Source organism: Vicugna pacos, chromosome 1 (assembly GCF_048564905.1).
Source record: "Vicugna pacos chromosome 1, VicPac4, whole genome shotgun sequence".
NCBI classification, from domain to species: Eukaryota; Metazoa; Chordata; class Mammalia; order Artiodactyla; family Camelidae; genus Vicugna; species Vicugna pacos.
The window spans coordinates 64,522,381-64,535,270 of NC_132987.1; the positions used below are offsets into that span (position 1 = coordinate 64,522,381).

General features: G+C 41.4%; 1 protein-coding gene across 2 annotated transcripts in view; it reads right to left on the reverse strand.

Moving 5' to 3' along the window:
* Positions 1-12,890, reverse strand: part of LOC102532976 (kalirin RhoGEF kinase) — a 443,405-nt gene that overhangs the window by 120,809 nt on the left and 309,706 nt on the right. For both annotated transcript variants that reach the window (XM_072963937.1, XM_072963936.1), the window contains exon 11: positions 6,823-7,014. In XM_072963937.1, coding sequence (XP_072820038.1) covers positions 6,823-7,014 — 192 coding nt within the window. The remainder of the gene's footprint in view (positions 1-6,822; positions 7,015-12,890) is intronic.

Consider the following 12,890-nt stretch of genomic DNA (forward strand, 5'->3'; position numbering starts at 1 on the left):
AACCTTGAAATCCCAAGACACCGCACGCACGCACACATACACACACGCAGTTGCCCCTTGGTGGCAGCAAACTTAAACTGCAGGTTCATAATTTTGAGTAAGCACCTCTGAAGCATAAAAGTGAACAGACATAAACAGCAGTGTCACTAAACTCTGAGGACTCATATTCCATTCCTTAGGCTATAATTTTCCTACTACCAGAATTTCCTGTAGGTCCCCTATGTATGTGTCCATCTGACTTATCCCTGAAGAGCATGCCTAGATTGCTTTGAAAGGAATCCAAATCGGAGAGCTGCTTCTATGATTAATTTACTAATTATCAGGAAGCCGATGAGACTGAGTCAGAATCACCCCGCACTTCAAATTACCATGAGCCAACGGTTACCAGAATGAAGTGGAATCATGGAGTGAGTCAGGCAGCTTGGCTGCAGCCACCACGTGGTTTCTCTCACTGTCCTCCACTTCCATGTCTCTCCCCTAGGATAATCCTCTTTACCTCTGCCTATCTAAAGTCTAACAGGACAGCACTGCACCTTTGCCACTAACTCACCTGCTCCCCAGAAAGAATCTCATGCTTCAGCCATTTCCAGACCCCTCCTCTTGATCAAACACCCCTGTACCATGATCATTCTTTCAGTGTTCTGCTCTGTGCTTGGCAATGACTACTTGGTCCATGCTAATATATACACTGAGATGGCTTTATGTATTCCTTCTCTCGGAATTGTGTCCAAAAACGCCCACATTCAAAAGAATGAGCCAATTTTGAGAATTTCTAGAACCTTGGCAGGGGTAGAGTTAAAGCAGTCCTTCGAATGCCCTCCATAAAGCTAGCTCTAAGACTGAACCAATGAGTCCAGGGGGCCCAGACCTCATTCTGCTTGCATAGTGGGGCAACCTGAGAAAAGGGCAATTGAAAAGGGCAGAAAGAGAACAACAAGGAAGGGAGGAACTAGGGGGTTTGTAGAACTAATGAGGCTTAGGGATGAGTGGTTAAGGAAAGTGGTAATTTACTCCATCACCTTCTCCTTCTGATTGGCTGTGCCATTTATTCAGTTCTGGCAGCTACTGTGCTGACATAGTTGACTGACCCCTAGAGATGTGGAAAGAAACACCAGTTCCACAGGGTGAGCCACTTCCCCTCATTTTGAAGAGATTGTTTTTCTTTAGCACCTACTACTAGCTTTTATTTCTTAAATAAACACCATAACGGTTTGGCAACTGACATAGAGGATGAAGCAGTTTTGTTCTTGAGGCCAACATCTCCTGGGAAGATTGCTGTAGTTTTGGTTCTACAGTGGGTGGCCAGGGGAACGTGTACATGCGAGTGTCTGACATTTGTGGGGCACGTGTGTGTGTATGTGTACCTATTTGAGCAGGGAATAGCAGGCAAGAATGATTTTGCAGGGTTATAAACAAACGGAAATGGGCATTTAACTAAACTACCTAATAAAGAGCTGAGGTTGATTATCTTGGCCACATTCCTTAGTTAATTTGACTCTCATATTATTACTATAAAAATAGCTAAAAATGGGTATTTTGAAAACCCAGCAATTGCAGCGTTTCCATGGAAACACAGCATAGAAAGAGAATTCTATCTGGACAATCTCTGCAGAGCACATGACACTTGCTACAAATGCCTTTTCCTTGGACAAAGAAAATGAGGATTTGGGTAAATGCTTCCCCCTGCATCCTCCCAAGGCTCTCCAGACTAGCAAACAGCCAGCTGTCCTCTTGTCCCCAGGCAAAAAAGAAGGTATTTGAAAGTTCAGCCAATTTGTACTCATAGCTGAGGTTCTGGAGGCATAAGAGGGTCCCAAGTGCATGTTTGTCACTTCTCTTCATTATGTAGCCCTTCTCTCTAAGTAGGGATGAAAGTTTTGTTGCTATAAAATAACATTTATTGGGACTGTTCCTGATTTTCTACTGAAAGTATCATTGAGAAAAAATTATAAAACAAAACTATATGCAACGGAAAATTAAATCACCCATAACATTCTTAACTTCTTTGTATATTTCTTTCTAGTCTTTATTCCATACATGTGATTCAAAGTGTAGTCCTACTGGACGTACAATCTTTTATATATTATATCACAAGCCCTTTCTCATGCCATTAAGGATCTCTGACAATATGGTTTATAACAACTGCATAATATTTCACTATATAGATTGTGATTTGTTTAATGAATCACCTAACATGGAATATTTAGATGGTTGCTAATTATTCAAGGTTATGAATAACACTGCAACAAAATGGTTAGAAAGTTTTAACTCTCCAGGCTCCTTTAGTCGCCACAAATTCACAAAGCAGGGCCAACAGGATCAAGCAGAATCTTCAATCTGCTGAAAAAATGAGCCTGAAGGATATCTTCTTCCTATCTTCCCTCTGTTTCCTCTCTGATCCTAATTCCAGTAAATCTTTTGATGTAGGAAGTTGGCAAAAGTAAAATGATGAACTTCACCCTGGGGAGTCATAGGAAGTATAGTTCATATCATTTATGAAGATGGGTATTCAGTTCCCACTCAGAAATCTCCTATAAAGGGGACTTTAATTCCTTCAAAATTACATCATACAATGACACTATTACACTTTGGCACAAATGCAAAAACTCAGCAAGTGACTGTAGGTAGGTAGGAAGGAGAAAGAAAAAGAAGGAGGGGAGAATGAATGAAGGAAGGAGCCACGACAAGCACAGGAGCTACGACAAGATCTGTGACAATGTTTACCATCAGCCCTAGCCCCACCCAAGGCCACTTGAGCGAAACTGAGCAGAAGGTCATCCTTCCATTCACCCTATTTACTGTAAAAGGAGAAAACGTCCATAGCAACTCCAGCTCCCGCACAGGCTTGTAGACTTGGCCACTGAGCTTGCTTTGAGTAAAAAGCCAGAAGTTTGCCTATAGAGTCAAGAGGAAGGAGTCAAGAGTTAATAGACTTGGGATCAAACAGGACCCACATTTAGCAAGGTCTGAGAGGTGGTGCGTCTTAAGAGGCATTAAATGATACGGAGAGATCAAACCACAGGAGTTCCTTCTTTATTAGACCATCCAAGGATGCTCACTTCTGCCCACCTAATAATCTGTCTCTGCCTGCTACACAGGCTCTAGAGGAAAGCTCCCACAGGCAATCCAGATTCCCTGCCTGTCCTCCTTTCTTTATATTGTCTGCAGAGCTTAAGTCAAAGAACTGGAGTAGATAAAAGATGTGATTGAAAGGGATTTTCCCTCCCCCCCGTTTTTTAAATTTTCTTTTGTAAGGAGAAATGACCAGCCTCTCACAGTCAGGTAAACCTGTTCAATATTTACTCACCATCACTGTGTATCAGACCCAGCAGTAGAAACATACAGTAGAATCTATATATACATGTATATATACATCTACATGTGTTCTCTACATATGAGCACTTTCAGCTTAATGAGGAAGTGCCACTTGGCTCAGTGGGATCCCTCAATGAGGTACGCACACTGTGCTCCTGTCTCATCTGGGTGGGCAGTTGGAAGCCCCAGGGAAGAATTTCAAGGGAACATGATGCCTGAGTTAAGTCCTCAAGTTCCTTATTAAGCCTATATTAGACAAGCATTAAGGAAAAATTTGGGAGGGAGTTTTCTACTAGGAAAAAAAGTAGGTATTAGTATTGTACTACTCAATTTTGTAATAACCATCATCATAATTATCACAAAGTAACGGAGACTAAGTAATTTTCTCAAAGGCACACAGCATGCCCAGTGATCTAGATCTGGAAATCAGATCTCCCTGGCATCTAAGATCTTGCTGTACTTACCGTGTGAGTAAACATGTATCTGTGTGTGTGTGCAATATACATACGCGTATAGATGTATATGTGTACACAATGCATAAGTGTGTACATATGTGCACATGCCTTATTCTCTACTCTGCCTAAAAGGGGCCTCAGACAGACTAGTTTGGGGATGGGAAGGTAACTGAGAGAAAATGTGCAGATATAAAGTCCTGCTAGATGGTTCCCACGAACAGCCTCTCCATGACAGCCACTCAGAATGATGCTTTTCTTTCCATCCTGAAAAATAAAAGACCTGAGGGTTGCAGATCTCTTGAAAAAAAGCCTCACTATCACACACCTCTCTGCATCAAGGCAGGACGGCTCCTAATTTCTCTCATATTTGGGGGTCCCAAAGAAAGAGATTTTGCTACTTCCTGACAGCCTCCAGTTGGAATAAATTCCCTGGTGGAGAAAACTCTTCCAAGTCTCTGTTTCCTGGCCTTTATATAAAGTCTTTATATGAAAGGCAAATGAGAAAAGGCATGGGCTTTGGAGTCAGAAAGACTTGGGATCAATTCCTACATTTACTGCATCTTTGCTACAAGACACTGGGCAAATTATTCTCATGGCTACTGATTAGATAGATAAATAGTCCAGCATACAACAGAGGCCAAATCCATTTCAGTTCCCTCTCCCTTTCTTCACCTGCCCTCAATATCATGCTGCTCCCTGCAGTACTATTTCAGGCAAACATGGTTATATGAGCCGCAGTGGGAAAACAAGAGTCAGATTTAAATCGGACCAAGCTTAGCAAGGTTTGGGAGAGATCTGGGACAAGAATGGTTGATAACTGGATCCCTGACTGTTCCTATCTGCCACAGCCCCAATCCTGGCAATGCTTTACTCTTCTCAGCTGAAGCTACCCTCCCCATCAAGTCTCTGCTTAGGGGTTTGAAAATGTAAAGAGGAAAAAGAAGAGTAAGCAGAAGGAAGGAGAGCGGAGGAGAGGAGGAGACACAAAGGGGAAAAGGAGAACAGAGTGTGGGGTAGCAGGTGAGAGCACAAGAGCAGAATTCAGGAAGACAGGTCAAGTCTCTGCAGTACTGAGCGGCTCTGAACCCTAGACAAGTTCTTTTCTGGGCCTTCCCTTCCCCATTTGAAAACACGTTTAATAAAGTCTACATCATAAGATTCTCATGAGGATTACATGAGATGGCATACATGTGTAGCAAGTACTAAGTACTCAGAAAAAAGTACTACTTAATATACACTGAATGCTTGCAATGAACCAAATCTTAGGCTAGGTAAATCACCTGTAGGTGATTAATTAGCTGTAATTAAGTAATAATGCTTAATTACTTCAGGCTTAATTACTATTATTATTAATAATTATTATTATCAATATCAAATACAGGAGAAGAGGAGAAAAGAAAGAAAGGGACCTTGAATTCACATTGGAACCATAAGGGGCCTTAGAGCCACTGAGTCCAATCACATAATTTTGTAGATGAGGCAACCCGGGGCCAGAGACACAGGGATTCGCAAAAGCTCCCATGGTTCTCCAGCAGCAGGATCAGAACTGGAATCCCAGCCTCCCAGTTCCGAGTACAGAAGGGGGGATATGTAGCTAGAGGGGGTTCCTGGAAGCCACAGTCACCCTCTCAGGAGTGGGACTTCCATGGAAACTGACCTCATCCACCCCCTCCCTTGGCAACTGACACCCCCATAGCCCTCACAAGGAACGTGACTCCTGTTCATTCATGCTCCATTCTCTCACCCACAGGCTCATAATTAAAAGAGAATACACATGCCTTTGGTTTCTGAGACCATTATTAAGAATCAGGTAAGCCACAAGCAAGCAGACAACCAGGCAGGAAAACGTGGATTAAAGTTAATCCCCTTGCTTTACAGACACTCATCAGAGAGTGGTTATAGGTCCCACAGAGAGGAGGCAGAGCCAGCTTCACAGGGCTTGCCAGCCCTTCATCTGCCTGGGGAATCTGTTTAGAAAACATTATCTTTTCATGCTTTTCTCTGATAAGCACTGCAACGATTTGCATTCATTCCCACAAAGTGTCAGAAAAACCTGTGAAGTAGTAACAACCAGGCTTCCTAACACATTTCAAATATCAAAAATCAACTTAATTAAGTAGGGTTAATGTTTTTTCGTGAGCAGCAATCAAACTTTAATTAATACTCCATTAAAATGAATTCCTGGAGGAACACAAGCATGCACACACCTAATGAGTTCATCTGCCAAGGGTGTTATTACAGAAGATGCTAAACGTGCCTCCTTACTGGCCACTTACTCAGTTTCAGAGTGCCCGTGTTAATCAGAAATGAAAAGCAACCCCAGGTTTGCAACCCTCCTCCTCTCTATGGGCCCTTCTGCCCTGTCAATATTGTAACACAATCCATCCTTCTGGCTCTGATCTCCACTTTGTGAATGATTCAGGGGCCAGATTTAAGCCCATCCTAGCTTCCTCCTGCATGGAAGACACCCCAGTCCCCCTTTCTTCACTGGCTGTCACTCCACAGTGAAAAAGGTGAGGACCATCTCATTTCAATTATCACCCTGGGGCAGACTGCATTAAGAAGATTTAATCTTCTTTTAAAAATAAATAAATAAAAATACAGAAAACATTGGGAAACTCTGCATGTTCCCTGACGGTAGCAAAGATGATCAAAGTTCTGCTGGACTCTGATTTCTGACAGGAGACAGCAACCAAGAGAAACTGAGTGTGGGGTAGGAAGGGAGTCTCTGATCCTCTAGTTTTCTCTTATGGCGACTATTTCTATACCAAGGATTCCCAAATTTCTCCAGCTGCAGACTGAATGCCCTAGCAGACTCCCCAAACACCTGCCTCATCAGCCCTCTCCTCACTAGAGATGAGGAGGGAGTTTTGCCTCACATTGGTCGAGACCTAAATACAGGAACAAACTGTTAATATCATCAACCTTAGGAGGCTGGTAACCCCCAGACCATCCAGGACCCCGGGCATACCTAGGGGGCTAGAAATCTGACCTGACCCTTGCAGGAAGGAAGCAGCCCAGCCAATGCCCCTCCTCCACCACATGCCCTTACCTCTTTGGTGTGTGTGTGGAAGGAGACAGACATGTCCAGGAGAAGCTTCCGCTGCTCCACCCTGCGCACGAAGTCTTGGATGCGCACCTCCAGGTGTCGAGCTGCCTTGTAGATTTCCTCCGGGTCACATTCCCCTGTCTGAGCCAGCTGCTCTGCTGCTTCTAGGAGCTTGTCCGCATTGGTGTACGTATTCTGCCAGCAACAACAGTGAGGGAGAGTCAACTTGCAGTCACGAACCGAGCTTCACGCCTTCCCCCAGCCCACTCGGGCTGTCCAGAGCTGGAGCGCAGGGTGTGGGCGCTGAGCCGAGAGCTCCCTGAGCTGGCACAGAGGAGCTGAGCGCCCGGCTCACCCGCCACCTCTCAGCAAGCCAGCAGCCTGCCTGGCAGCTCAGCACAAGTGGGCACTAGCTAGGTGCCTCCTCCATCCCTGGGATTTCTCTGAGGTGGGGCATCCCTGGAAAGAAGGGAGGAGACACACGAGAATCCCCACTCCACAGCTGCCCCTGGCCCCACACCCTTAGGAAGATCCATCATTGCCCTCACATCTCAGGCTGTATCCGCCAGAGCTAGAAATACCTCATCCACAGAGATGGGCTGGGTTTCTATGTGAGAACACCCGGGAAATGCTAACTGGGAGATTGCTCAACTTTCCCCTCCAGTCCCTTGTAACTACTGGTGTTTATCTTTTGGAACAAAGCTATCTCTTTGGAGGGGAAGGGGGTCAGCAACTCAGGGAGCTGACAGAAGGAAGCAGGCACAGCCAGGGTGAGGAGATGCAGGCTATTCTCTGAGTGCCAAGCAAAGGCTTAAAGCTTGCAGGAAGGTTGGGGAGGAGTCTGGTGATTTTGTTTATCTTAGGCTACTGCATGCATGCACATTCACACATGCACACCCACACTCTCTTCCTGTCCCTGTCTGTATTCTCCAGAGCATTTAAAAAGGCAATCAACTCACAATTATTGCTGATCAGGACAGTCACTGCCTTTATAATACATATATGCCAGTTATTACATATATGCCATGCATACGTCTTTTCCTACACAGGCTTCCCTTTAAAAAGATTTCCTGATAGGCCTTGATTTAGAATTGGTGACGCAGGTGTACATTATATTTCTTAATATCCCTAAAGTGGCCCAATGCCCTATAGAATGGTGAGCAGGTGGTTACTGGCGAAGATATGAATCTGGCAGCAGGAGCAGTCAAGATCAAAAGCACAGTGAGGGGAAGTGGACTGGAATTGTGGAGCAATGACTGTATGGTGCTTTACTTGGCCTATGTCTAAAGTGTCCTCCAGTCTGCATGGAGTTCTTCAGACCTGAAGAAGGTTAAAGGTTGAATTGTGTCCCCCACTAAATTCACATGCTGAAGCCCTAACCCCCAGGACCTTACAATGGGACCCTTATTTGCAAACAGTTACTGTGGATATAATCAGTTAAGATCAAGTCATAGTGAAGTAGGGTGGGCCCATAATTCAGTACGACTGCTGTCCTGACAGAAAGAACACCACGTGAAGAGACAGACACACTCAGCGAGAATACCACGTGACACCGGAGGTGGCGATGAGGGGTGAATCTGCAAGCCAAGGAATGCCAAAGACTGCCAGCAAACTACTGGAAGTTAGGAGTGTGGCATGGAATAGATTCTCCCTCATATCCCTCAGAGAAAAACCAACCCTGCTGACACCATGATCTTGGACTTCCAGCCTCCAGAGCTGTGAGATAAGACATTTCTGCTGCTTAAGTCACCCAGCGTGTGGTATTTGTTACCCCTCAAACACTAACACATTGGGGTGGAACAACTAAGAGGCTGTTAAGCCTACCTTGGGTTTGATGCCTTATTGACATTTCCTAATTGATGTAACCCAAAACGGGTTATAAGCGCTGGGACATCAAGCCCTTGGCCCTTGGGGCTTTTGAGCAGGGCTGGTGGTAGCCAGAGCCCTGAGCCAGAGATGCATCAACCAGGTAAAATGCCCTGGTTAATTCAGCCTTTATGTCAACAAGCATAAAATCTCGTCTTCACTTTACTGCTCTCTGCAGATATTGTGTTCTTTACAAATTGAAGCTTTGTGGCAACCCTGCTTTGAGCAAGTCTATTGATACTGTTTTCCCAACAGCGTTTGCTCATTTCAAGTGTCTCTGTGTCAAATTTTGGTAATTCTTGCAATATTTTAAATTCTTTCATTATTATTATCTTTGTTATGGTGATCTGCGGTCAGTGATCTTTGATGCTACTACTATGACTTGCTGAAGGCTCAGATGATTGTTTGCATATTTTAGCAATAAAGTGTTTTAAATTAAGGTTTGTACATTGCTTTTTTAGGCATAATACTATGGCACACTCAACAGACTACAGTATAGTATAAACATAACTTTTATATGCACTGGGAAATAAAAAATTCATGTGACTTGCTTTCTTGCAATATTTGCTTTATTACAGTGGTCTGGAAACAAATCCACAATATCTCTGAGGTCTCCCTGGATACCTTCCACTCTCCTGGCTGCAGCCTTGGCCCATTATCTTTCCGCCTTCTCTTCAGGGAAGAAACAGAGCACTCTAGGGTAACTTGTCTCAAAATACTGGCATCTCAGCAATACAGCTATGGTTTCAGTCTGAAGCAGAGGGATAGGAGGCAAAGTGTGGAAGAGACAGTGAATAAAAACACTTCTGGTGTCAAGAGTTTACTTCCTTGGTAATATGAAGTTAGCACCCTTGGCACTACACTCTGGGGATGAGGAAGGATGTGGTCAAAAGTCACTTTTATAATTCAAAAGAGGCACTTTGGACGGGAGAACATGACTACCAGAGGACCAGTACAGAACTCGCCTCCTGATGATTATTTTTCCAGGATGGCATGGTTGGAACCAATAAGCAGCGAGAGCAAAGCAGCAAAAGGACAGAAGCATTAAGGAGGGAGGGAGGGAGAGAGAGAGAGAGAGAGAGAGAGAGAGGGAGGGAGAGAGAGAGAGAGAGAGGGAGAGAGACACAGAAGCATAGGCATTAGGGAGGCACAAACTGATCTCTGGATCTTGACATTAGTGAATGGCAGGCAAATCAAGGTCCTGCCATTTGAAAAGTACTTTACAGTTGACAAATAAATCTCTCTCATCTTCTTTTCTTACCCAATCTGGGGCAGACCTTCAAAAGATCCATCTGTGTTTGAGGAAACTACCCAAGACTGGGAAAAGAAACTCTTGAAAGTACTAGATGTAACAGCATGCAGTACTCACACAGAGCAAGGAATAATGCCTTTTTCTACCAGTCAGACTGGAAAACCTCATGATTCACAGGATATTGGGTAGAATACTCAATTGAGTCTTGCCTCAGCAGAGGTAAATAATTAGCCCTAGACTGGGTACTTCTCTGGTCTCACCTAACAAATCTTGAAAGACCTGAAAGAACCAAACTTTTCAAGTAACAGTGACCCAGAACAGAGCTTAAAGATATTTGTAGGAATACAAAATATTTGTAGGAATACAGAAATATCCAGCAACTGACAAGGTAGAATTCAGAATGTCTTGTATCTAAGTGAAAAATTATCAGGCATACAAAGAAGCAAAAAAGCATAACCTACAATTTGAACAAAAATCAATCATAACTGACCCATGACTGATACAGTGTTAAAATTAACAGACAAGGAGTTAAAAAGTTATTCTAACTATTTAATATATTCAAAGAGTTAAGTAGAGAAATAGAAGATAATAAAAAAAAGACCTTGCACTTCTAGAGATGAAAAATATGCTGGATGGTAAATAGCAGGTTAGATATTGCAGAAGATTACAGAACTTGAGAACACAGCAATAGAAACTACTCAAAAAAAAATGCTGAGAACTGAATCACTATGCTATATACCTGAAATTAATACAATATTGTAAATCAACTATAATTTAAGTTAATCAATTAAATGCTCAGAAAAAAAGGAATTAAAAAAAGATCAGTGAACTGTGGGACAACTTTAAAAAGCTTAATATACATGTAATTGAAATCTCCAAGAGAGGGAGGGAGGTGGAAAAACATTTGAAGAAATAATGACCAAACAGTTCCAAACTAAGTGAAAACTATAAAGCCACAGATCCAAGAAACTCAGCAAGTCCTCAACACAAGAAACATGAGGAAAACTACATCAAGGCACATAAAAATCAAATTCAGTGGAAAAAAAGAAAAGGAATTCTTAAAAGTGACCAAGGGAAAAAGATACATTATACACAAAGGAATAAGGTAAGGATCACAGCAGACTTTTCATCAGAAATAATGCAACTAAGAAAAAAGTGTAGCAACATCTTTCAAGTAAAAAACAAACAAAAACCTCAGCCAAAACAAACAAATCTGTCAACCCAGAATTCTATGCCCAGCACAAATATTTTTCAAAAACAAAGGTGAAATAAAGACACTTAAGGTGTACAAAAGCTGAAAGAATTCTTCACCAGTAGATTCGCATGACAAGAAATGTTCAAAGAAGTCCTTCAGGAAGCAGAAAAATGGTAACAGATAGAAATATAGATCCATACACAGGAATAAAGAACACTGAAGTGCTCTTATATGATTAAATATATAATATTTATTTTCTTATTATTTGAATCTCTTTAAAAGATGATTGAATGGTTAAACAAAAATGGTAACAATGTAGTGTAGGGTTTATAGCAGATATATAAATAAAACATATGACAACAACAGCACAAAGGCCAGGAAGGAAAAAACAGAAATACAGTTGACCTTTGAACAACATGATAGTTAATTTGCATATAACTTATATTCAGCCCTCCATATCTAAGGTTCCTCTGCATCTACAGATTCAACCAACCATAGACCATGTAGTACTGTGGTATTTACTGCTGAAAAATATCTGTGTATAAGAGGACTCAAGAAGTTCAAATCTGAAGTGAGACAACTATATACAATTGTAAAGTTCTTGTACTGTATGTAAAGTGGATAATATCACTTGAAGTAAACTGATAAATTAAAGACAAATACTATAAACCCTGAAGAAACCATTAAAGTAACTAAATAGTTATAACTAATAACCCAACAAAGGAGATAAAACAGACTCATAAAAAATGATCAATCCAAAAAAGGAAAAAGTAATTAAGAATAGGTGAAACAAATAGAAAAAAAAAGGAAGATGATAGACTTAAACCTAAATACATCAATAATCACATTAAATGTAAATTGTCTAAATACCACAATCAAAAGGCAGAGACTGTCAGATTGGTTAAAAAGGCAGGTCCCAAATATATGCTGTCTATAAAGAATGCACTGCAAATGTAAAGACACAAATAGATTAAAAGTAAAAGAACAGAAAAAACATAATATGATAACGCTAATCAACAATAGCTGAAATAACTATATTAATATCAGACATAGGAGATTTTAGAGCAAATAGTATTACCAGGGAAAAATAAGGTGATTTCATAATGATAAAGGGGTCAATTCATCAAGAGGTTATGATAATCCTAAACATTTATGTACCTAATAACAAAACTTCAAAATATGTGAAGCAAAAACTGATAAACCTGAAAGGAAAAACAGACAAATCCACAATTATAGTCAGAGCTATAATGCCTCCTCTCAATAATTAATAGAAAAGTAGGCAAGAAATTACTAAGGATAGAGAAGATTTGAACACTCTCAACTGACTTAATCCAATTGACATTTATAGAACACTCCACTCAGCAACAGCAGAAGGCACATTCTTTTCAAGTGCTCACAGAACATTTTCCAAGATAAAAATATTTTGGAACATAAATATTTTCTCTGATCATAATGCAATTAAATTACAAATCAATAACGAAAATACTTCTGAAAAATCCTCAATGAGTTAGAAATTAAATAATACACTTCTAAATAATCCAAGGGTCAAAGAAGGCAGTATCGGTTTACCAAGTATGTACAGTATGCTAGGCACTGTGTTAGGCTTTTCATATATATTACCTCTAAGCTTTGGGATCAGTCATAAGATAGACATTATTAATTTCATTTTACAAAAGAGAAAACAGTTTAGGAGGGGTAAAGTAACTTGTTTGAGGAATGTTACAGAGCTAGAAAATGGAAAGCTCTATTTCTAACTGT